At 45.2% G+C, this 24,039-nt stretch overlaps 1 protein-coding gene across 3 annotated transcripts; it reads left to right on the forward strand.

Annotated features, from left to right (window-relative positions):
• Positions 1-5,743: 5,743 nt before the first annotated feature.
• LOC138789063 (flavin-containing monooxygenase 3-like) lies at positions 5,744-22,455 on the forward strand. 3 transcript variants are annotated; one of them, XM_069967603.1, is made up of 10 exons: positions 5,750-5,903; positions 8,920-9,016; positions 9,661-9,795; positions 13,686-13,874; positions 14,008-14,170; positions 16,751-16,893; positions 18,302-18,501; positions 19,395-19,750; positions 19,892-19,964; positions 20,807-22,455. In XM_069967603.1, exons 3-10 carry the CDS (start codon positions 9,664-9,666, stop codon positions 21,147-21,149), a joined length of 1,599 nt encoding a protein of 532 aa, XP_069823704.1. In that variant the 5' UTR covers positions 5,750-5,903; positions 8,920-9,016; positions 9,661-9,663; the 3' UTR covers positions 21,150-22,455. The 3 variants fall into 3 exon arrangements, with proteins under 3 accessions (XP_069823706.1, XP_069823704.1, XP_069823705.1); XM_069967604.1 differs by having other exon boundaries at positions 5,753-5,853; XM_069967605.1 differs by lacking the exons at positions 19,395-19,750; positions 19,892-19,964; positions 20,807-22,455 and having other exon boundaries at positions 5,744-5,903; positions 18,302-18,505.
• Positions 22,456-24,039: the final 1,584 nt, after the last annotated feature.

A 24,039-nucleotide genomic window follows, 5' to 3' on the forward strand; every position in this document is an offset into this window, starting at 1 on the left:
ACAGCCCTTACTTCCTGCCCGAGGCCCCCCTCCTCCTCCCGAGCTACTTACACATCTGCTGAGAGCCGGACCCACTTACATGGCTCTAGGAAGAGGAGGAACAGGAAGCCTGCTGCACTGGTCCCAGGAGGCAGATCAGTGATAGGACAACATGTCCCCCTGCAGGAGGAAGCTCCGCCCACAGACTGCCCGGCAGCAGAGGAGGACTATGGTAGTGCTTCTGTGTACTGTCTGTCTGTCTGTCTGGGTATATATCTGTCTATATGTCAGCCTGTGTAGAACTAAAGCTCCCAGCATGCCCTGACAGCCTGTGTAGAACTATTACTCCCAGCATGCCCTGACAGCCTGTGTAGAACTATTACTCCCAGCATACCCTGACAGCCTGTGTAGAACTACTGCTCCCAGCATGCCCTGACAGCCTGTGTAGAACTACTGCTCCCAGCATGCCCTGACAGCCTGTGTAGAACTATTACTCCCAGCATGCCCTGTGTAGAACTATTACTCCCAGCATGCCCTGACAGCCTGTGTAGAACTATTACTCCCAGCATGCCCTGACAGCCTGTGTAGAACTACTACTCCCAGCATGCCCTGTGTAGAACTAGTACTCCCAGCATGCCCTGACAGCCTGTGTAGAACTACTGCTCCCAGCATGCCCTGACAGCCTGTGTAGAACTATTACTCCCAGCATGCCCTGTGTAGAACTATTACTCCCAGCATGCCCTGACAGCCTGTGTAGAACTATTACTCCCAGCATGCCCTGACAGCCTGTGTAGAACTATTACTCCCAGCATGCCCTGACAGCCTGTGTAGAACTACTACTCCCAGCATGCCCTGTGTAGAACTAGTACTCCCAGCATGCCCTGACAGCCTGTGTAGAACTATTACTCGCACCATGCCCTGACAGCCTGTGTAGAACTATTACTCCCAGCATGCCCTGACAGCCTGTGTAGAACTACTACTCCCAGCATGCCCTGTGTAGAACTAGTACTCCCACCATGCCCTGACAGCCTGTGTAGAACTATTACTCCCACCATGCCCTGACAGCCTGTGTAGAACTATTACTCCCACCATGCCATGACAGCCTGTGTAGAACTACTACTCCCAGCATGCCCTGTGTAGAACTACTACTCCCAGCATGCCCTGACAGCCTTTGTAGAACTATTACTCCCAGCATGCCCTGACAGCCTGTGTAGAACTAGTACTCCCAGCATGCCCTGACAGCCTGTGTAGAACTAGTACTCCCAGCATGCCCTGACAGCCTGTCTAGAACTAGTACTCCCAGCATGCACTGACAGCCTGTGTAGAACTACTACTCCCAGCATGCCCTGACAGCCTGTGTACAACCACTAGTCCCAGCATGCCCTGACAGCCTGTGTAGAACTACTCATCCCAGCATTTCCTGACAGCCTGTGTATAACTTGTGTATAACTACTAATCCCAGCATGCCCTGGCAGCCTGTGTAGGACTACTCCTCCCAGCCTGCCCTGACAGCCTGTATGTGTATAACTACTGCTCCCAGTACCCCTCAGTCACCCCAGCTGCCCCAGTCCCTCTCAGTCCCCCTCAGTCACCCCCAGCTGCCCCAGTACCTCTCAGTCTCTCTGTCACCCCCAGCTGCCCCAGTCCCTCTCAGTCACCCCCAGCTGCCCCAGTCCCCCTCAGTCACCCCCAGGTCCTCCTTAGTCACCCCAGCCCTTCTCAGTCACCCCCAGCTGCCCCAGTCCCTCTCAGTCCCCCTCAGTCACCCCCAGCTGCCCCAGTACCTCTCAGTCTCTGTCACCCCAGCTCCCCCTCAGTCACCCCCAGCTGCCCCAGTCCCTCTCAGTCCCCCTCAGTCACCCCCAGGTCCCCCTTAGTCACCCCCAGCTGCCCCAGTCCCTCTCAGTCCCCCTCAGTCACCCCCAGGTCCCCCTTAGTCACCCCCAGCTGCCCCAGTCCCTCTCAGTCACCCCCAGCTCCCCCTTAGTCACCCACAGCTGCCCCAGTACCTCTCAGTCTCTGTCACCCCAGCTCCCCCTCAGTCACCCCCAGCTGCCCCAGTCCCTCTCAGTCCCCCTCAGTCAACCCCAGGTCCCCCTTAGTCACCCCCAGCTGCCCCAGTCCCTCTCAGTCCCCCTCAGTCACCCCCAGGTCCCCCTTAGTTACCCCCAGCTGCCCCAGTCTCTCTCAGTCACCCCCAGCTCCCCCTTAGTCACCCACAGCTGCCCCAGTACCTCTCAGTCACCCCCAGCAGTAGAAAGTAGCTGCAGTCTGAGAGTTTAGGATCCTATAAATGAGGCTGCCGGCTGCCCAGTAGAGCTGTCAGTGCTGAGAGAAGAGATGACAGATCCTGTGTGGTGAGACACAGAAGTAGCTGGAGAAATTATGAAGGTTACCATCCTATCACCACAGACAGTGGCACAGTACAAGAGGTGGAGGCAGTAGGATGGTACATGAGGGAACACAGTGACAGTATATAGGACACATTGGCACTTAAGGGGGCGTCACCTTAGAGTAATTGGATATAATGTTTTTGGCCTCTGACTGCGCCTGATCGGTTATGATTGGTGGGGGGGGGGGGGGGGGGGGGGGGCCAAACTAAAATTTTGCATCAGGGCCCATCAGCCTTTAGCTACGCCCCTGGTCTGAATGCTTGTTTCTTATCATTTATTGCACCCCTTACAGCTGAAGTTAACCACAGTTTTTGTGTTTGCAACCCATTCCTGGTTTTGGTTGAAAAAAGACTGACCGAAAGACTGATGGAAATACTATGTGTGAACACAGACCAGACCACACTTTTGAGTTTTGCAAAGAGGCATATGTTCGGAAAAGGTAGACTATGTGTAAAACATATACAGTATCTGACTGAATAATACCATCATACTGTTACCAAATACTGTTACCTACACGTCATAACCCTACATCATTACTGTACAATCGATGTTATACCACCATAGCTTTACTGTTACTTTATTGAAACATACTAAGACCAATGTGTTTATCATACAGTAACCAAATAGTGGTAATATAGGGTATAAGTCACATACAGTAAGTATATGTCTCCTTTGTGTCCCCACACAGTTGTAGTCTATTTTGTGCCCCCATATAGTAGTTAGTCCCCCAATTAATGTAGGCCAGTAAAAGTTAAACAAAAAATGAAACTCACCTTTCCCTATTCCCATTACATTCATCTTGGTCCTCCTCTTCTCTATGCTGCCAAGTGCAGGTGACAGGAGCAGTGATATCATTGCACCGGGACACTGCCATCCCCAGGAAGGATCAGGGAACCAATGTTTCTCTACTCAGTCATATTTTTTAACTAGTCCTGCATCCTCAGCATGGAGCACACAGTTGAAAGGGTTACTCTGGGTACCAGGAGCACGTGGCCCGGATTCTTAGTCCTAGGGACACCACTGGTTGGCCACCATTCCTTTCTTTGCCTGATTGCTTACACCGCTGGTAAGAGCATGGCATGGCGGACTCCTGGTTAATAGCTATGACAATTGCTTTACATCCTATCATGACATTTCACACTCTGGTCTTTCAATAAACTCTCATTTTTACCAATTATCATCTGTGGTTTTATGCTACATGAAGAGGAAACCAGCAATAGAACCGTTGTTCTCCTTTTCTTTCTATTTTCCACTGTAACCCGAGTGAATAAATGCTGCATTATCAAAACAAGAGGATTTAGCCAGTTCTATTAGCATGAATAATTATTTTGTCACGGTCCTGAATTTCCCTGTACTGTGGATGGATGTCCTGGATGCGACCTCCGTATCAATGGTATTTGTGCCCCGTTAGATAAGACTATTACATTCTATGGCAATTACAAAAACCTTACAATGGTATTCAGCCCACATTATAATCCTTGAATAAAGAGTCAATGTCCCTTAAAAAAAAACTTCTGACAAAGTTGGGATTTGGGTTTCAGGCCCCTCCTGATCGCTAGAGTTGGGAGGAGACATTCCTCCCCCCCCCCCACACACACAGATGATCTTCATTTGTGCTGAATTGGCATGGGGGCGCCCGCATCCCAATTCACCATTGAACACAATGGAGCGTGCGGCCGGAGCCGCACCCTCCATTGTGTGACCTGTCAGGCTTGTGCAGCCGCTATTCAATGCAGTTTTTTGTACGTCCGCTAGCGATCCCGGCCAGAGTGTATACTATGTGTCGGGATCCCATAGACTGCAGTACAACGTAAATTTCCTATTAATCACGTCCGTTGTGGCAAATCGGCTCTGCTTCACAAGTATAATAGATCCACAATGCACAAGAAGACTAAGGCTGCATGCACATGCTCCATAGATCCAAACCTACTCAACCTATTGGGAGCTAGGAGCTCCAAACCTATTCAAATCTACCCCCTAATGTACTCACCCAGCCACGCCTGCAGCCTCATGCTCCCTAGCATCTGTGACAGGGGCAACTGAATGTGAATGTGTGGTCTATATTTTCATGAACTGGACTGCCAGAATGCAGGAGAATTAGATGGCAAGGGCTGTTTCGTGCAAGTTCGCTTCCTCTGGCCTAATGGTACTATCTAATGCCTAAATAATACTGCCACCCCATGATTGCTATCACTTCTACTGCTGTAGAAGGAATAACAGCACCATCACCTTCAGTGACAATTAGAAGCTGTATTCCTTCATTGCAGTTGATCAATTTAATTTTCTCTATCCAGCCCTGACCGCCATGATGATTTCTTCCAGCCATGACTTTTCTCTGTTCTCTTCAGCTAATTCCTTTATTTGAATATCGACCCTACCATGACCCCCTCCACTTACACTTTATCCTCCCCTTTCCCCCAACCCACAAATCAAGAGGCACTCAGGTTACGTTGGAACAGATGGCCAGATGACTTCTTCCCTCTTTATTAAAAACAAATAAATTCACACCATATACACCATATACCGTATACACACTGTACACGCTCCGTCCGGGATCCGTGCGGCGCCGCAAATAACTGACATGTCCGGCTGAGATGATCCGGGCAGAGACCGGCCATTCCGTGACCCGGCCGGGGTCACGGAACGGCTGGTCCCTTACATTGTGTGAACATAGCCTAACTCTGGTGACCACAACCAACCACTACACTCACTGTTCCCTGCCCTTTTCTGACCTGTCCCTGGACCCTGGTTACTCTACCGTCTCCTCTTACTTTCTTTATTACCCTGTCACTGCCCCTATCCCAACTAACCCAGTCATGCCGGACTTACTCCAAGCTATGCCCCACTCTGTGCCCTGATATCTTATACTCTAAACTTTTCCATCACCTATAGCACCTCAAACAGTACAAACAGTAAAATTGCCCCCCTTGGTGTCCCACAGTGTGGACGGGTAAGTGGGCTGAGAATTGGGGGTTGAAGAGAAGTAGTTAGATCCCTTCATTAGGTAGGTAGCTTGCTCCACTTAGTAGACAGTCATGTAGTTTCCCTTGTGCAAAAAATTTCAACTTTTATGTGCACAGAAGGCACACCTACTTGATCAATTTTCCATTAAAAAAAAATTACATAAAAAAATCACAGCATTTTTTGAGCCATGCAATGATCAAATGGTGATAGGAAATATGAAGAAAGGAGTAATACTTCTCCATCTTACTATCGGGGCATTTTGCCAAAACCTGCAGTGTGTGAACCCTCCCCAAGGCTGACAGAAGCTTATGTAATCCCAGCCTCAATCCCAGTCTATTTTTTCCTAATACATAAAAGATAGAATGTTCGGTAGATGTTGTAACTGCTGGTCTGACATCCCCTAACTTGTTACTGGGAGGAGTCAGACGTTTCTGTTTTGCAAAGCATAAGAAGAAAAAACTTCTTGGCGAACAGCAAACAGCAGATGACCGTCCTGCGAAGGCTCCACTAACTGCAGGTAAAAACCATCCAAAAAGGAATCCCGATCTCAGGCGAGAGCAGCAAAAAGTAAGTGACCCGTGTGTCAGATCCCGTTCCAGCTGTAATTTCCCGGGTTGATGTTACTGCTCCTCATTTAACCCTTTGTAAACTTTTTCTAGCTTGTTACTAGACTTTTATTTCTTCCTTGTTTTTTATGATTCTATCTGGTGCAAGTTTTTATCCTATCGGTAACTATCTCTGAATTACTAAAGACATTATTACTGGTGGTTCTATAAGCTGCATTCACCTAATGTACGTTGTGCCCTTATATTCCACAATTGTATAGACGCACAATAAAAACGCAGTGTCAGGCTATGTTCACATGTGAACATAGCCTAAAGCATGGAGAGAAAGCTTGGACCAGTAAAGCTTAAAATTTCAATACAATAAAGAATGGTTATTAGAGCACTGGAGAATTTTATTGTTCTATTATTGTTTTTATATGTTGCTGTTTTATGTTATTTTTTCATGTTTATCTTATGTTAAAGAGGATTTACCACCAGGTACGTCCTCTTTAACCTGACACAGGGATAGAATGGTGCCGTGACGGGGAAGCCGGTCCGTTTTTCGAACCGCGGCCCGGTTCCCCCGAACAGCGCCATTTTTTACACGGTTACTGGCCGGTGCTCAAGCACTGGAGGTAGGCCAGGCCGGCCCGTCCCCAGTGGGAGGGAATTCCCTCCCCTCTATGACGCGGCTCCTTTGATTTTAACGGAGCCGGTTCATAGAGGGGAAGGACTTCCCTCCCACTGGGGGCGGGCCGGCCTACCTCCAGTGCTTGAGCACCTGCCGTTAACCGGCTTCCCCGTCACCGCGCTGTTCTATCCCTGTGTCAGGTTAAAGAGGACGTACCTGGTGGTACATCCTCTTTAAAGGGGTACTCCAGCAAGAAAGAAAAAAAATCTGAAATCAACTGGTTTCCGAAAGTTATATCGATTTGTAAATTATGTCTATTTAAAAATCTCCAGTACTTATGGTACTTATCAGCTGCTATATGTCCTGCAGGAAGTGGTGTATTCTTTCCAGTCTGACACATTGCTCTCTGCTGCCACCTCTGTCCATGTCAGGAACTGCCCGAAGCAGGAGCAAATCCCCAATTGACAGGATAATTTTTTTTGCCCAGCCGCACCAAACACCGACCGTTATCAATGTGGCGTGTGCATGGATCGGGTGGCATTGCATTGATTTTAATGCAATGCCGCCCAGGCTGAAAAGAATGGCCCCTGTTTTTATTGAAGATAGCAGCTGTTTTTTTGAAAGATAGTACATTGTGTGAACATAGCCTTATGTTGCTGTTTTATGTTAGGTTTACAATTTTGTGAATCCCTATGCTTTGGCATTCACATGTTACAGCTTATGATGTGCACACCCAGCATGGAGGTCTTTACTGTAAGCAGATGGATGAGGAGCTTCATACTGTGTGGAGCACTACGGTCAACCGGTCACTTGCCAATTAGTACTGTGTGATGCCCCTACTGTGGTGGTTGGTTGGAATATAGCTCAGCCGGATGGTAGGTTGTCGTGACGCCAGTGCCAGTTGGGCACACAGGTATGAAGGCACACCTGTTTTTATTTTACGGTGGTTAGCTACACCCTTTGCCCTGTGGTCGGTGACCTGCCGGGCTGTTAAGGGGTCCCTTGGGCACTTATCACGGTGGTCTGGAGTGGAGTTGGGACCCACAGAAGGGTAGATGACGTAAGGATGGTTTAATGATTGTGTAGGTACCGGAACAATAATCACTGAGCCCTGTAACCATAAATAAAATCTTCGTTACCGCAGGATCACTTAATACACCAGCCGATAATAGACTTCTGACTAGACACAATCTGTGTCCAGAGCTTTAGAAGCAGAAGAGCCCTACTGACTTGGTTGCATGCTGAGAAGTAGAGTGAGGTCAGAGTTGTAGAGAGGACTTTGTGCTGTGATTTCAAACCCAGGGTAGAAATGTGCTCTGCCGGAACTTTTGAAGAAGAAGAAGTAGAATACTGAAGAATACTTGAAAATAGAAGACTACTTGTGCCCGTGTTTTGACCTTTGTAGTCGCTGTACCACCCATTGCTCTACAGTGTCGGGTGACCCGTCCTCCTAGGGTGACACAAGCCCCAGACCTTATTACCCGAGTTGAGCAGGGTGACCAGCCAAACGATAACACTGCCGGTTGCTAGTGAAAGCGCTCAATGCAGTGAAATCCTAGGTGCATTGCCTCCTGGGAAACATGAATATGCAAAAGAAAAGCCTGTGGAGCCTCATTAAAGAGTCTCGAAACACAGGACTAGCCAGATATCCCTCCGGGAAGAACCTAGCCATGGGGTGGCTCCTGTAGGGAAACCACCAACACCACCATATTAAGTGGCCCTATAAGCCAATGTAATGACAAGGGAATAACCAAGGCCAGGGAACCATCCACATACAGTTGTTTCGGGGTGTTGCCCCTCATCAGTGTGGAGTAGGGTTCTGGCTAGTGGGAGCAATGCCTAGTAGAGCCATAAGAGGGACAGATCACTGATCTCAGGGAGACCAGCCAAATGATAACACTGCCGGTGAAAGCGCTTAATGCAGTGATATTCTAGGTGTATTGCCACATGGGAAACATGAATATGCAAAAGAAAAGCCTGTGGAGCCTCATTATAGAGTCTTGAAACACAATACTAGCCATTACATTGTCATTACATTGACTTATAGGGCCACTTAATATGGTGGTTTGGTGGTTTCCCTACAGGAGCCACCCCATGGTTGGGTCCTTCCCAGAGGGATATCTGGCTAGTGCTGTGTTTCGAGACTCTTTAATGAGGTTCCATGGGCTCTTCTTTTGCATTTTCACGTTTCCAAATGAAGTTCAAAGAGGCTAACAGGTATAAAGGAAATTGTCCATATAAAATCCTTTAATGTTTAGAAAGTTATTAAACTGAAATAAAAGAAAAACTTTACAAAAAATTAAACGCCAACAAATGTAAAAGGTCATTTAATCATTGACCGGTGAAGGATTATCCTGAAGCAATTCTGGCCGTTTCACTCACGTCATTCCATTTTGCAACATTTTAGCTTCTGCTGCCAGCGAGAACTGAAGGGAAAGTCAGAGGTTTCATATCCTCGTGATTCTCCAGCATTCCATGAGGATACGGCTTACTACTAATTTTGGGTATGTTTTTATCTTTTAACAATTTCCATTTGTTTTATTATCCATGAATCTTCAGATACTGTCCAAATACTACAGATACTGTGTCATAGCTGTAATTTGTGCATTTTCTACAAAGTGATTCTTTAATGTATGCCGGGGTTGTATTGCCGGATTATCGTAGATTCTGTCCACATCTAGTTATTTTAAATCTAGTGAAGGAAAAATTGTGGAATTGCTGAAGCCTGAGAAGAAATTATGGAATAAGTGACATGAAAATCTAAAAGCCTCCCAGGCATCTTGTCCATACACTAAGCAAGTCCTCACAGCAGGAGATGGACATCAATACAAGTCTATGGGGCGGGATAAGGAGAGGGGGAGGGAGAAGCCGCTCGACACAGTCAGAGAGAAGCAGCTGAGCATGGACCTCCCCCGACTCTTAATTGTCTGAACACTTTATATCTCTAGGACATAGCAAAAGTTTTTTTTTTTATAATGACCATGGCCATTTAAACTCTGCTGACCAAGGGGGGCTGATGGTTGGATGGATGGAGGATTGGGGTATAAATAAATAAATAAATATATATATATATATATATATATATATATATATATATATATATATGGAAAAACAGCATATTCATGTGCTCCTAAACCCATTTCTGCAGAGAATGGCATCAAGCGTGGCTATAATCGGCTCCGGGATCAGTGGACTTGCCGCTCTCAAATGCAGTTTAGAAGTCGGCCTAAATGCAGCCTGCTTTGAGAAGGGTGACTGTGTCGGCGGCCTGTGGAATTTTATGGTAAGTTTTTTTTTTCCTCTTCTATTGCAATTTTTTATTAATAAGCAATACTATTTATACGTGCAAGAATGGAACATTATGCTGGTTCCACTCACATAGGGGCATACACATCTCAGAGTTTGAGGCCTTATTCCAACATTCTGTGCGCAGTCCGTCTAACAGTACAGAACGGAACAGATTATTGGACGTCGCAGCATCATATATCACTATGATGCCGGGAGCTCCGAAATAGTTAAAATCTTCCCAGTACTGTACTGACACAGCCGCAGTTCCGATAATCTGTTTTGTTGCACCCCGTCCTTATATATGGACTGTACATGGAACATAGGAATAAGGCCGTACAGTAATAATGTCCTCTGTTGCCTATAGCTACCAATCACAGCTCAGCTTTCATTTTCTTGAAGCTCATGAATATATAAAGGAGAAGCCCAGTGAAAATTATTATTAAAGTATTGTATTGCCCCCCAAAAGTTATACAAATCCCCAATATACACTTATTACGGAAAAATGTTTATAAAGTGATTTTTTTCCCTGCACTTACTACTGCATCAAGGCTTCACTTCCTGGATAACACGGTGATGTCACTTCCTGGATAACATGGTGATGTAACTTCCTAGATAACATGGTGATGTCACTTCCTGGATAACATGGTGATGTCACTTCCTGGATAACATGGTGATATCACTTCCTGGATAACATGGTGATGTCACTTCCTTGATAACATGGTGATGTAACTTCCTGGATAACATGGTGATGTCACTTCCTAGATAACATGGTGATGTCACTTCCTGGATAACATTGTGATGTCTCTTCCTGGATAACATGGTGATGTCACTTCCTGGATAACATGGTGATGTCACTTCCTTGATAACATGGTGATGTAACTTCCTGGATAACATGGTGATGTCACTTCCTAGATAACATGGTGATGTCACTTCCTGGATAACATTGTGATGTCTCTTCCTGGATAACATGGTGACGTCACGCCCCTACTCCCAGAGCTGTGTGGGCTGTGGCTGATGGAGAGAATGATGGCAGAGGGACACAGGGCACTGGAGGCATACTGAGCATCCCTCTGCCATCATTCTCTCCAGCTGCCACAGCCCGCACAGCTCTGGGAGTCGGGTCGTGACATCATCATTTTATCATGGAAGTGACATCACCATGTTATCCAGGAAGTGACATCACCATTTTATCCAGGAATTGACATCACCATGTTATCTAGGAAGTGACATCACCATGTTATCCAGGAAGTGACATCTCCATATTATCCAGGAAGTGACATCACCATGTTATCTAGGAAGTGACATCACCATGTTATTTAGGAAGTGACATTTCCATGTTATCCCGGAAGTGAAGCCTTGATGCAGTAGTAAGTGCAGGGAAAAAAACACTTTATGTGCATTTCCCGTATTAAGTGTATATTGGGGATATGTATAACTTTTGGGGGGCAATACAATACTTTAGTAAAATTTTTGCTGAACTTCTCCTTTAAAAGCTGATCTGTGATTGGTTGCTGTGGGCCACAGAGGACATTACTACTAAAAGACAGCATCATAAATCTTCCCCATAGTGTTTTGATGCACGTTGCATGCCAACAAATTCAAGCAACTCCTGCCCCATTTTCTTTAGAGAGAAATTCTGAGAGTAGCCTGCTGCTTTTGCTGCTTACAGTTTGCACTAAACTTTTAATGAAATACGCCCAAAATAAGAAATGCTACCTATTAAAAGCTTTTCGCAGTGTGGGCTATGGCACGTATTTCCAGTAAAAATAATGGGGGAGATTTATTGCACTCTAAGGTCTCATTCACGCATTCCGTATTTTTTTTTTTTTTCATTTCTGGTCCGTACATCAAATCCCCAATCAGCGAAAAAAAATCTGCATAAAGTGCATCCGCTATCCGTATTTTTTTGTGGTTCCAAAAAATGATAAATAATAATGTACAGTGCTTGTTAATAAAGTTGAACTGGTTCAAAAAAAAGATGCACAACCTCTACAAAAGTCACATGATTACTTTCAGCCTGTAACATTTCTTGGGGACATCTGCAAAACATTGTGGCTCCCGTAGACTTTAATTGTCGAATACGTAGAATAATCTAAGTCCGTACTTGGACGTTCTTTTTTCCCCTTTTTTATTTATGGATCGTATTGCATACTCGTAAACTAAGAAATAGCCGGATAGAAACGAATGGCAACTTACTTAGTCACATAATTGCGGAAACAGAGGCAGAAGGTAGAGCCCATTAAGAGTCCTTATGGTTAAATACAAAAGAGCAGTAGTAGACTACCTTCTGCTAAAGGTGAGCGAGTAGTGAAATATTCGACTTTCGAGAATTCGAATCGATAGGCACCGAGATTCGACTATTTGAACGAATATTCGATCCCATTATAGTCTATGGGTAAAAAATTCTAGGCACTAGGAAATCAAAATTCGACCACTTGGAGGTCACCAAACCCCCCATGAAACCTCCCTAAACGATGCGAACACCTCCGGAATGACACTGTGACATCAGTGGGAGCATGCCTGGGTGCACCAACACCCCAAAATCGCAGTATAATGCCACTCTCCGCAGTTGTGAAGGAAAAATATTTGCGAACGCTTTTCAGCAATGTTCACACATTTCGTTTGTATTTCTTGCGCAGCGTTACATACATGATTCCAATGTGCGTCTGTAGAGCGTCATGTTATTCACGCCTATCACGCATAATGCTGTACGAACGTTACTGGAACAGTATGTATAACGTGCCCTTTACTGGGCAACTGGCATAATAGGTATCACTTGCCTTTTACTGGGCAACTGGCACAATAGGTATCATGTGCCTTTTACTGGGCAACTGGCACAATAGGTATCACTTGCCTTTTACTGGGCTACTGGCATAAGGTTAACGTGCCCTTAGTGGGCTAAACCAGGGACACTATAAGTCACTTGTACACACAGAGTACTGGAATGAATACAGCTACTGATGCTGCTGTTATATCATCTATGAAGTTGAAGAGCTTTGGATGCAGACTCCAGAGATGACTTTTTCACTGGATATTAGCCCTGCAAAGCCCTTTTGGGTTCAGTAGCAATCCTGCCTAACCAAAACGCTACTAAAACCTATCTCTCCCTGCTGCAAGATCTTTCCCTGGCTAGGTTGAAAGCGCATCTGCGGTCGAGAGGTTGAAGTCAAGTCTTAAATATTCAAGGTCATGTGGTTCAGCCATCCAATGAGGGTAGACGCTGTTTTCGCGCTGCGTGCGTACTCCCAGGGTCCCTCACGGCCTCCCTGCATGGTGATTGGGTTTTTAAAAAGCGCCAAGTGCGATGGGAGGGCTTTCAAATGTTTGCCGCGTATACAACACACTAGTTGATTGTATTCGAATCTTTCAAATACCGCAATATTTGATCAAATACCTACTCAATTGAATCATATTCGATTATCTCTACCTTCTGCTTAACCCCTTATGAACTGCAGTGCAGTGTGTAAGTGACCCAATGTTCAGAAGACAAGATATATCTGCTTAACTGCTGGTGCGCTGATAACCCCTGACCTCTGCACAGAGCCCTGCACATTTTCCTATTTGATGGTGCGGCTGGAGAACAGAGGTCAGAGGTTATCAGAGGAGATATCTTTGTCTTCTGCTTGTTAACCCTTTTTGTGTTGCAGCATGTAAGTAAATATTGGGTCACATACACACTGCATTACATCAGGGGTTAAGCAGAAGGAAACAGGCTCTTACCTTCTCCTCCGGGCCCCTCTCCTGCACGGGCCCCATAGCAACTGCCTACCCTGCCTCTATGGTAGCTACGCCACTGCCTCTTGTGTCAGTCCGGGGGTTTATTACTGACATTTTTGCATTTCTTTTTTGTTTCATTTGTTTGATAATCTTCAATGTTCTTTATAGGAAAAGGCAGAAGATGGACGAGCTAGTATCTACCGTTCGGTATTCACCAATGCCTGCAAAGAAATGATGTGCTACCCTGACCTCCCCATCCCAGACGAATACCCCAACTTCATGCACAACGATGTGTTCCTGGAGTATCTGAGCCTTTACGCCAAACATTTTGATCTGTTGAGACACATCAAGTTTAAAGTAAGAGTCTTCAAACCTGGCATTCTGCATCCATCGTCCTTTTTACGTCATGAATTCCCTCTGTTTAGCTGAATTTGTCTCTGGAATGACCTACTGTAACTTGAAATACTCATGACACCGATTTTCCTTTCAGACAGCCGTGGTCCACATTCAGAAACGACCGGACTTTGCCACAACTGGACAATGGGATGTGGTGACAGAACATGATGGGAAGCAGAAGTCGGCCATCTTTGATGCTGTACTGGTTTGCACTGGTCATCATGTTTATCCCAATCTCCCCCTGCAGTCTTTCTCTGGTACGTGACACTACACATTATTACTAATTATTTTTATTAATTCCATTGCATCATATTCAAATGTTCAGTTAGTTGAAGTGAATCAAGTGACTCCCATAATGCCCAGCACCTTCAGTGGCATAGTAGTGATGCTGTATGCGTGGCTGCTTACATTCTACATTTCATAGAAAAGAAGAAAAAAAGAGCACTATGGCGCTGCATGTGCAGAACGTTAAACCTGTGAGACAGTGTCCCTACAAGATGCAAATGACCGCTCACCTGGTCGAATCGTACATTTGGCGCAACTCTATTATGTGCACATACGAGGGGGTGCTGATAAATCTTTGGCTACAACCAGAAAGAAACTAGATAGTAATATGAAACTTTACATTTATTCCACATACTCTTTACTCATATCAACACACTTATAGATCTAAATCTGGTAAATAAGGTGGGTGGTTAACCAACTGGAAGCCTAGGGCTCCACTAGTTTTGCCGTGGGCAGAGGCGTTGTCTTGCAGGAACAAGATTCCTTTGGACAGCTTGCCGTGCCTTTTGGCCTTCAGAGCTGCCTTCAATTGCTCTAAAAGTTCAGTGTAATACCTTGCATTGATGGTGGAACCATTGTGAAGGTAGTCCACCAGCAGCATACCATCCTTATACCAGAACACAGACGCCATCACCTTAGTGGCTGATTTTTGCACCCTGAACTTCTTTGAACCAGGAAAACCACTGTGCCTCCATTCTTTTGACTGCTCCTTGGTTTCAGGGTGATACAAGTTAATCCAGTTCTCATCCATAGTGACCAGTCGATCCAGAAAGTTCTTATCAGTCGGGAAATGCTGACAAATGGACCGGGATGTTGTCACTCACCTGCTTTTCTGATCTGTTGTCAAACATTTGGGGACCCACTTTGCAGATAGCTTCTTCATGTTCAAATGAACATGAATAATGACACAAACACGTTCACGAGAAATCCCCATGATGCCTGCCATTCCTTTAGCTAAAATTCACAGATTCTCCAGTATGAGGTTGTTCAGAGCATCGACGATCTCCGGAACAACAACCAATCTCGGTCGTCCAGGACGTTCCTCATTATTAGTGCTGAAGCGGCCCATTTAAGATTTTGCAACCCAGTTCTTACCTGTAGAATATGAAGGGCATTGATCCCCCAATGTCTGCGACAAATCACCATTAGTATCCTTTGCGGACTTTTGTTGCAGAAAGAAGAAAAAAAGACACCCCCATTTTTTTTTCCTGCGTGCCTAGATCACTGTTGCCATAAGCTACATACAAAAAATTTGGAAAACATATATAAGACACATAAGGCTTTCATGTGATGTAACATTCAACACAAGGCCAAAGACTTATCAGCAGCCCCTTATATTACAATGAGAGGGCTTCTGCCGTCCACCTCCCGACGTCTGTTCCAGGCACTTCGGTTGGACAGTGTAGTATGGTTTATGGGGTTATGGGAAGAATGGTGGCTTCTTAGGCGCTACTCCCTCGAGACCAGACCCGCTGCAAAAATCCTTTGAGGTTTGTGCACCAGATCTGGTCTCGAGGGTGTTGCATCTGAGAAGCCACCATTCTTCCCATAACCCATACTCTACATTCTACATTCGGTTGGCCAGGCAGTCTATTTTAAGCCTAGTAAAAATGTTCACTGAACAGCAAGGCATGTCTTCCAATTTCCAAGACTGTTTCCAAGCAGGATTCTAGCTCTATAGTTCTATTCTCTGACATTGAATCCTAAGGCTACATGGCTGCCTGTTCTTCCAGCTGGAGGGAGCACTGAACAGCAAATAACACTTAAAAGGAGAAGTCTCTTCTTGGCAAGGATGTGACAGGTGGTAGGGACAGGGGAGAACATTACAATGAGGCATTGCTTAACTCTCCCCGTGCCCACAATGCGCCACATAACCCCTGCCAGAAGGCATTTTCCCCCTGGGTTGTGATGACGTCACGACTTGGGAGGGAAATGCCCATCTTGGCTAATGAACGGCCCATTTAGCCAATCAGTGATTGGATCGCGCATCCTGTCCCAGTCACTGACTGGCTGAGTGGCCAGTCCATCAGCTGGGTCATGACATCGGCAGCATAGGAGATTCGGCGCTAAAGAGGCATTGGGAGATTTGAGTTAGTACCATTTTTTATTGCCCCCGGTACCCTTCCATTTAAAAAAAAAAAAAAAAAAATGAGGCCGGACTTTTCCTTTAAAGGAAACCTGTAAACCATTTCATGCTGCCTAAACTAAAAATCAGCCAGACGGTCCCTGGTTGCTTCTTCCCACCCCACTGATCTTGATTTGTAGATCTCTCCTTATTTGAGTACAGCCCCCCTCCCAGGAAGAGTTAAATTGATGACCATTTCCCTTTAAGATGCAAAATGTTGCCGTCCCTTTACTCGCTAAAGAATTTTCCTTCGGTCTTTCTACATGGGGGCCGCTATTCGTTTCTCTTTCCAAAATAAATATTTCTTCTGCCAAAGCAAGGAATAGCCATAGGGCTGTATAAAAATGAGTGGGAGTGATGGCAGGATGGCAGATTTCATGCTTACTGGCAGTATTACAATAAACCTTACAATGTTTTATCTTTCTAGGTATTGAGAAGTTTAGAGGCCAATACATGCACAACAGAGACTACAAGCATCCCGCCAGTTATGCTGGGAAAAATGTGCTTATTGTTGGCTTAGGTAACACTGGAGCGGATATCGCTGTGGAGCTTGGACGGACGGCTAAGAAGGTGAGCCAGAAAGAAAGCAGCCCTGGTAATAAATTCAAGAAAGGAACATTCCTCCTCCTAATTTTATTAAAATGGACCAAATTGCTGTATAAACCTTTATGTAATTGAACTGAGTCAAATTGCTGAGAGTCGCTGTAATACCTCACACAACCTAAGAATAGAGGTGGTGCTCTCAGGGTGCCCTCACATCTGTTTTTTAGGCCACACACATTTTTTCCACGTGTTTGCATTCAACTCCTGCTACGGCATTCAACTCCTGGCGTCGGGAAAAATTGGATGCCATTTTAGGGCTGCCAAGAAAACATGGATACTGTATAGCCTATGGCCTATGCAGAGGCATAACCAGAAAGGGTGGGGCCCATAGCAAAGTTTTGATTGGACCCCCCCCCCCATTCCACTGTAGGTAATCTCCCTGTTGGTTAGGCCTCCGCCCAGTAGATAGCATATGTTAGGTATCTCTCCTGGTATCCCCTCCCTAGTAGATAGTGCACCCCGTGGTAGACATTTCCCCTAGAGTCCCCCGTGGTAGGCGTTTCCCCTAGTGTCCGCCATGGTATGCATCACCCCTAGTTTACCCCCATGGTAGACATCTCTGCTATGGCTGCTACGGTGGTAGTTATGCCCCATGGCTGTACTCATGTTTTCCAGGGCTTCCTAGGGCGAAAACCATTTTCTCTGGACACCAAGAGTTGAATGACAAGGTTTTTTGTTGGGCCACGCAATGAAACCAGTGCGTGTCTCTAATGCGGATCACCACTATACAGTTCTTATGGCTTTTACAAGTACAGGCTGCAGTCCAGAATATCACAGTGCCTATATTAACAAGACGATCCAAGTGCATCCCCATTATCTAAACTGACGGTTCTCTGAATAAACTGTGCCAGTAGGCCCCTTCAATAAGCAATATTATCAACAAAATGCCCCCTATGAAGAATGATGCCAGTAGAATGCCATTTTTCACCCAATGTTAGAATTGCATAGTAAAACACTGGTTGCTTGGAGCTGCCACCAGACAACATGTCCAATCCTTCTCTCCCCTAATCTCTACTATACACATTAGATGGCTAGTCAGTCCTGCTGAAACCGGTGGGTTTGAATGAATCATATACAAGGTGTTTGCCCATCTTTATGCTAATAGAAAATATTCCATAGAATAGAGCGCTGTCGTGTGGTGCAGATCTGCTCTCGAAATATTCCAGATGTCATGTATGTATTATATAAGGCAGGGATGGGGACGGTCGCAAAACTACAATTCATGGGGCAGCCAAAGCTTTAGCTTCGGCTGTCCAGGCATGATGGGAATTGTAGTTTTGTAACAGCTGGAAGGCCGAAGGTTCCCAATCCCAAATTAAAGGGGTTACAGATATGACTTTGCATAGTAGACATAAACATCTTGCTCTTGTTTTAGGTTGTTCTCAGCTCCAGAAGTGGCTCCTGGATCATGAGTCGTGTGTGGGATAATGGTTATCCTTGGGACATGATTTACCTCACCCGCTATCAGTCCTTCATAAACCGTATTCTGCCCAGAATAGTTTCTGACTGGCTCTATGAAAGTATGATGGAGAAAAGATTCAACCATAGCCACTTTGGCCTGGTACCGGTCAACAAGTAGGTTTTTACTATCTTGACCCGTGGCGTAAAAAAAGAAAAAAGAAAATGCCCCAAAAAATTAAGAGAGGTTGGGAAGGGGTGAAAGGAGAACTATGAGCAGGTTAGATGAATCTAACCTGCTGATAGCTCCCTATTGCGCATTGGGCACAGAGGAGGAAGATATGTCTCTTACCTTCCTCCACTGCACCGTTCCCATATAGATAGTAGTTGAATCCACGTCTCGGAGCAGTGCCCTGCCCTCATAGCGCCAGCCCACTCCTTCTAATGATAATCAAGTGGGCAGGCCAGATCGGTACTATAGAGGCGGGGCATTGCTACTACCAGTGCTCCTGGCTATGGATATAACTACTAACTGCATGGGAAAGGCGCTGGTGTCTTACAGAGTGGGAACATGACCTTACAGTGATTTTGGCGAAATGTATGGGTTCCCATTAGGGATGGTCCGAATCTGCCGAGGTTCGGGTTCGTATGACCCGAACGCTCGGCATCAGATTCCCGCTGTCTGCCCGCTCTGTGCAGCGGGTGGATACAGCGGGAAGACCACCTGGAAAACTGGGATACAGCCTATGGTTATGGCTGTATCCCAGTTTTCCAGGCGGTCCTCCCGCTGTATCCACCCTCTCCACGGAGAGGGCAGACAGCAGGAATAATTTCCGAGGGTTCGGGTTCGTACGAACCCGACCTGAACCAGGTTCGGACCATCCCTACTTCCCAGCATCCACTACTGCACTGTGGCCCCTTAATTCAGCAGGGTTGGGGGTTGCTTACAGTCGGACTCCCTATAAGACGTTCTCAAAAGTATTCTAGATGTACTGTAGTTATTGAAAAGTGATAGAGTTATTTTAACTATTTTCTCTCTGTGATCGGTTTTCTTCATATTCCTTTTCCAGGACCCTAAGGAAAGAGCCCGTATTTAATGATGACCTGGCCACCTGCATCACATGCGGCACTGTGGTTGTAAAACCCAACATCAGAGAGTTCACTGAAACCTCAGCGGTCTTTGAAGATGGTTCTGTGATGGAGAATGTGGACGTTGTGATATTTGCCACTGGTTACAGCTACGCCTACCCCTTTATGGATGACTCCATTGTCAAAAACGATAAAAACAAGGTTTCACTGTATAAGGGAGTCTTCCCCCCAAAATTAGAAAAGCCAACGTTGGCCGTCATTGGATTGGTGCAGTCATTGGGAGGAATACCCCCGACCTCCGATGTGCAGGCTCGATGGGCGGTGAGAGTTATTAAAGGTATGGATGGAGAAACACCTATATAGCACTTCAAATAAGAATAACATCAATATCAAAAGGGAAAATGCTGATCTCTACAAGGATGAAAGATTTCATGTATCTAAAAACTTCTTACTCCTATGATGTTCTCTACCATTTCAGGGACATGCAAGCTGCCACCTAAAGAGACAATGATTCAGGAATTAAATGAAGAGGAGGGCGAGAAAAAAAACTGGTGGGTGGAAAACTTTTTCTAGTAAATTTTTTGGACCTTATATATTGTCGCTTTATTAGGCCGGGTTCACACTACGTGAAACACCGGCCACTCTGTGAGCCGTCCGGGTCACAGAACGGCTGGTGTCAGTGAAGATCATCCCTGCAAGTAATGCAGTACCAGCCGCATTATCTTCCTTTGTGCTAAATTGGGATGTGAGCGCATCCGTGTGTGCCCGCATCCCAATTCACCATAGCTGACAATGGAGACTGCGGCCGGAGTATCGGCCGCTCTCTCCATTGTGTGACCTGTCAGGCTTGTTTGCTAGGGATCCCGGCCGGAGTGTATACTATGGGGGGGGGGATTTATGAACACTGGCGTACGCCGGTCTTATATTGGGCTACACCCCCTTTCCCCAGGCAGGATTAACTAAGAGGCAAGCCTGTGTCCGGTATACTAAATCTAAAGCTTCCAGCAGGTGTAGATTTGGATCATGATTTACGCCTTCGAACAGGCGTAGATCCTCCCCGCCTTGTCACGCTCCCCCCCCCCCCCCCAAGCTTCCCCAGCCCACCCATCGGGCGAGCGAGGCATACGGCAGGCGTACTAAAGGAAGAAGGGGTGAATCTGCACCTTCTCCCTGGCATATGCCTCGGGCGGACAGTTCATAAATGTACCCCTATGTGTATACACTACAGCCGGGATTCCCTCAGACTGCACTGCACGTACGTTTTGGATTAATCATGGCTGTTGTTGCAAATCGGCCTAAGCTGGTAGCCTGATAGTACTACAATGTTCTAAAAGCTATTGAGGAGTATACTTGTTTTACGGAAACTATAATCCTCTCTTTCTATACATTCCAGGTTTGGTCGGAGTGAGACCCTATCCATTGACTACGTCACTTATATGGATGAATTAAGTTCCTTCATTGGTTGTAAGCCAAACCTGCCTCTTCTCTGCGTCACCGACCCAAAGCTGGCACAGGAAGTATTCTTCGGACCTTGTAGTCCTTATCAATTTCGCCTCCATGGACCAGGAAAATGGGATGGAGCCCGGAAGGCTATATTAAACCAGTGGAATAGAACCATTGCTGCAACAAAAAAGAGGGTTGTCCCCGCTCATGAAGGATCCTCATCAATTGTCACGATGGTCAAGTTTCTCCTTTTGCCCTTGCTCCTCCTTGCTCTGTTTTTAGCATGGGCTTAGGGTTTTATCGGCACAAGTGCTAAGTGAATATTTTTTTTTAATTGTAATGCTTTGATCTATATTTTTTAATTTAGCATTTTTTTGTATTACAGCCATCAGCATTAACATTTTATTGTGTCTTTGCATCATCCATGGTGGGTTCTTCCACTCCAGACCCCTCTCTATCAAGCTGCCAATAAATATAACATATTTGCAATCCTAACCTTGTTGAGCCAAGAGCTATCTCCACCACCACCTCCCCACACACATGTATGCATCCGTCCCTCTCCCAAGAGCTGCCACTGGGAAAATGTCCGGCGGTCTCCATACACATAAGATGGTCAGCTGGTCCTTCGAAATCAGCGTATGACACACACTGGAAAGCCACAAGTTAAAGGAATTATCCAGGATTAGAAAACCATAGCTGTCCTCAGGTTTTGTGTAGTATTACAACTCAGCTCTATTTACTTCAATGGAACTGAGCTGCAGTATCACATACAAACTGCAGACAAGAGTGGTGCTGTTTTCGAAATAAAGTTGCCATGTTTTTCTAAGCCTGGGCAACCCCTTTAAAAGACTTTTCTTACTCTAGTTGATTTGGCCAATCCATCTCAGACCTGGGCTACATTGCAATTTTTTGTAGCTCCACTGATTGACATTAATGGAGTATTCCGCTCAAACATAACTTCTTTTCATAGGTGCTGCGCATTATGAGACTAACAATTCCTTCCATACTTGTTATTATCTCTCCAGTTTCCTTCCCCCAGTTCCGACCTTCTGCTTTCTGCTGATGATACAAAAAATAGTGTGTGAGCTTTTCTCTCCTTCTCCCCCCTCCCTTCTGAGATGGCTGATGTAAACAAGTCCCTATCTGCAACTTTGTAATGCTGGGAGGACTAATCACAGTGAGGTCATCAACTTGACCTCAGATTAACCGACTTACCCTCCCAGCATTACAAAGAAACAACAATCTTGCAGATAAAGCCAGCCAGGAAATTATTTACATCAGCCGTCTCAGAAGGGAGGAGGGGGAGACAGAGAGAAAAGCTCACACACAGATTTTTGTGTCTTCAGCAGAAAGTAGCAGCTCAGAACTGGGGGAAGGAGACTGAATAGATAACAAGTATAGGAAGGATTGTTAGTCTCACCATGGGCAGCAACATATAAAAAAAGTTATGTTTTAGTGGAATGATGTTTTACTGATGTAAAGGAGTCGAGATTTCCTGATAATGAGCAGTGAATGAGAGGGGGGGAGGGGGACCTGGGGAAAGTCTTTTTTGAATGCACATAATGGCATATTTGCCTAATAAACCCACATTTCTTAAAATCGTCTGGACTATTGATTTCTGCAAAAAAAAAAAAAAAAAATGACAATGACACTTTAAGTACAAAACAGTAAAATTTATAAGGTGGATTGTTGGATACAAAGGTATATAAAATTCAGTGGATTTTCATGATATCCCGTGGAGCAAAAATTTAAAGGAATAGTAGTAGGGAAAGTCACCTTTGATAAGTGATAGAAAAGCGGAGAAGTCAGATCAATTCACTTCAATGAAACTGAGCTACAAAAGCTGCAAGAGTGGTGCTGTTTCTGAAAAAAAATAAAAAATAAAAAGCAGTTTTTCCAAGCCTGGATAACCCCTTTAAGAGGTGTTCAAGTCTTGAAGGGGAAATATCAGCAGGTTAGATGAATCTAATAGCCCCCTATAACCCCAGGAACGCTGCCGAGGAAGGTATGTGTCTCACCTTCCTCCACGGCACCACTCCCGCACTGTTAGTCGGGGTAAACTCCGCTCCCGAGCACCTTCTTCATTGAGTAGTTGAAAAAAATCCAACGGCACTCCGCATATAGTGCAAAAACTCCAAAGGTGCGTTTATTCCATCAGACAAAAAAGAGCAGCACAGCAATCAATAAGAAGTACAGGCCATGTTTCTGTGGCCTCTCGCCAACATTTTTACGCATGGAAATTATTAGTAGCTATAACCTGACACTTCTGAATAGTTCTCATTGCTGATCCCTCTAAAGTGTTTACTGTTCTTCCTGAAGATGTCTGATCACCCATTACAATCAAATAATACAGTTAATCTCCCAACTAGGCTTATACCAAAGAGCTATAGAATATGCCCAGGACAATCAATATTTAACTTTATTATATGTTCCATTTAATTTGTAATGGTTTTATATGACTTTTTTTTTTATTTCAGTGTCATTATTAGAAGGAACTATTATTAAATAAAGGTGTGATAATTATACAGTATAATCTCAATTTAAGGCTATGTTCACACACAGTATTTTTGCTCAGTATTTTGGTCACAATTTTTAACCAAAACCAGAAGTGGATTAAAAGCACAGAAAGGCTATGTTCACACACTGTTGAAATTGAGTGGATGGCCGTCATTTATTTGCAAACAATTACCTTTATTTTAAAGCAATAGCCATTTTTATGAAATAACGGTAATTATTTGCAATTAAATGGCGGCCATCCACTCAATTTTAACAGTGTGTGAACATAGCCTTTTTGTGCTTTCATTCCACTCCTGCTTTTGGTTGAAAATACTGAGCAAAAATACAGTGTGTGAACATAGCCTTAAAGCGACTCTGTACCCACAATCTGCCCCCCCCCCAAAAAAAACAAACAAACACTTGAACCATTGGATAGCTGCTTTTAATCCAAGATCTGTCCTGGAGTCTGTTAGCAGGTGATGCAGTTATTGTCCTAAAAAACTACTTTTAAACTCGCAGCCCTGTTTCGAATTGGCGTGGCCTAGAGTACCCATGGTACCCATGGTGTAGAATTGTGACGCCCCTCCGTCCCTCCTCCCTGCCCTCCTCATCATTAGGAATGAGCCTAGAACAATTTCTCCTATTCATCACCTGTGTGAACACTGCACATGAGCTGGGCATTCCTAA

Source organism: Dendropsophus ebraccatus, chromosome 4 (assembly GCF_027789765.1).
Source record: "Dendropsophus ebraccatus isolate aDenEbr1 chromosome 4, aDenEbr1.pat, whole genome shotgun sequence".
In the NCBI taxonomy this organism is placed as follows: Eukaryota; Metazoa; Chordata; class Amphibia; order Anura; family Hylidae; genus Dendropsophus; species Dendropsophus ebraccatus.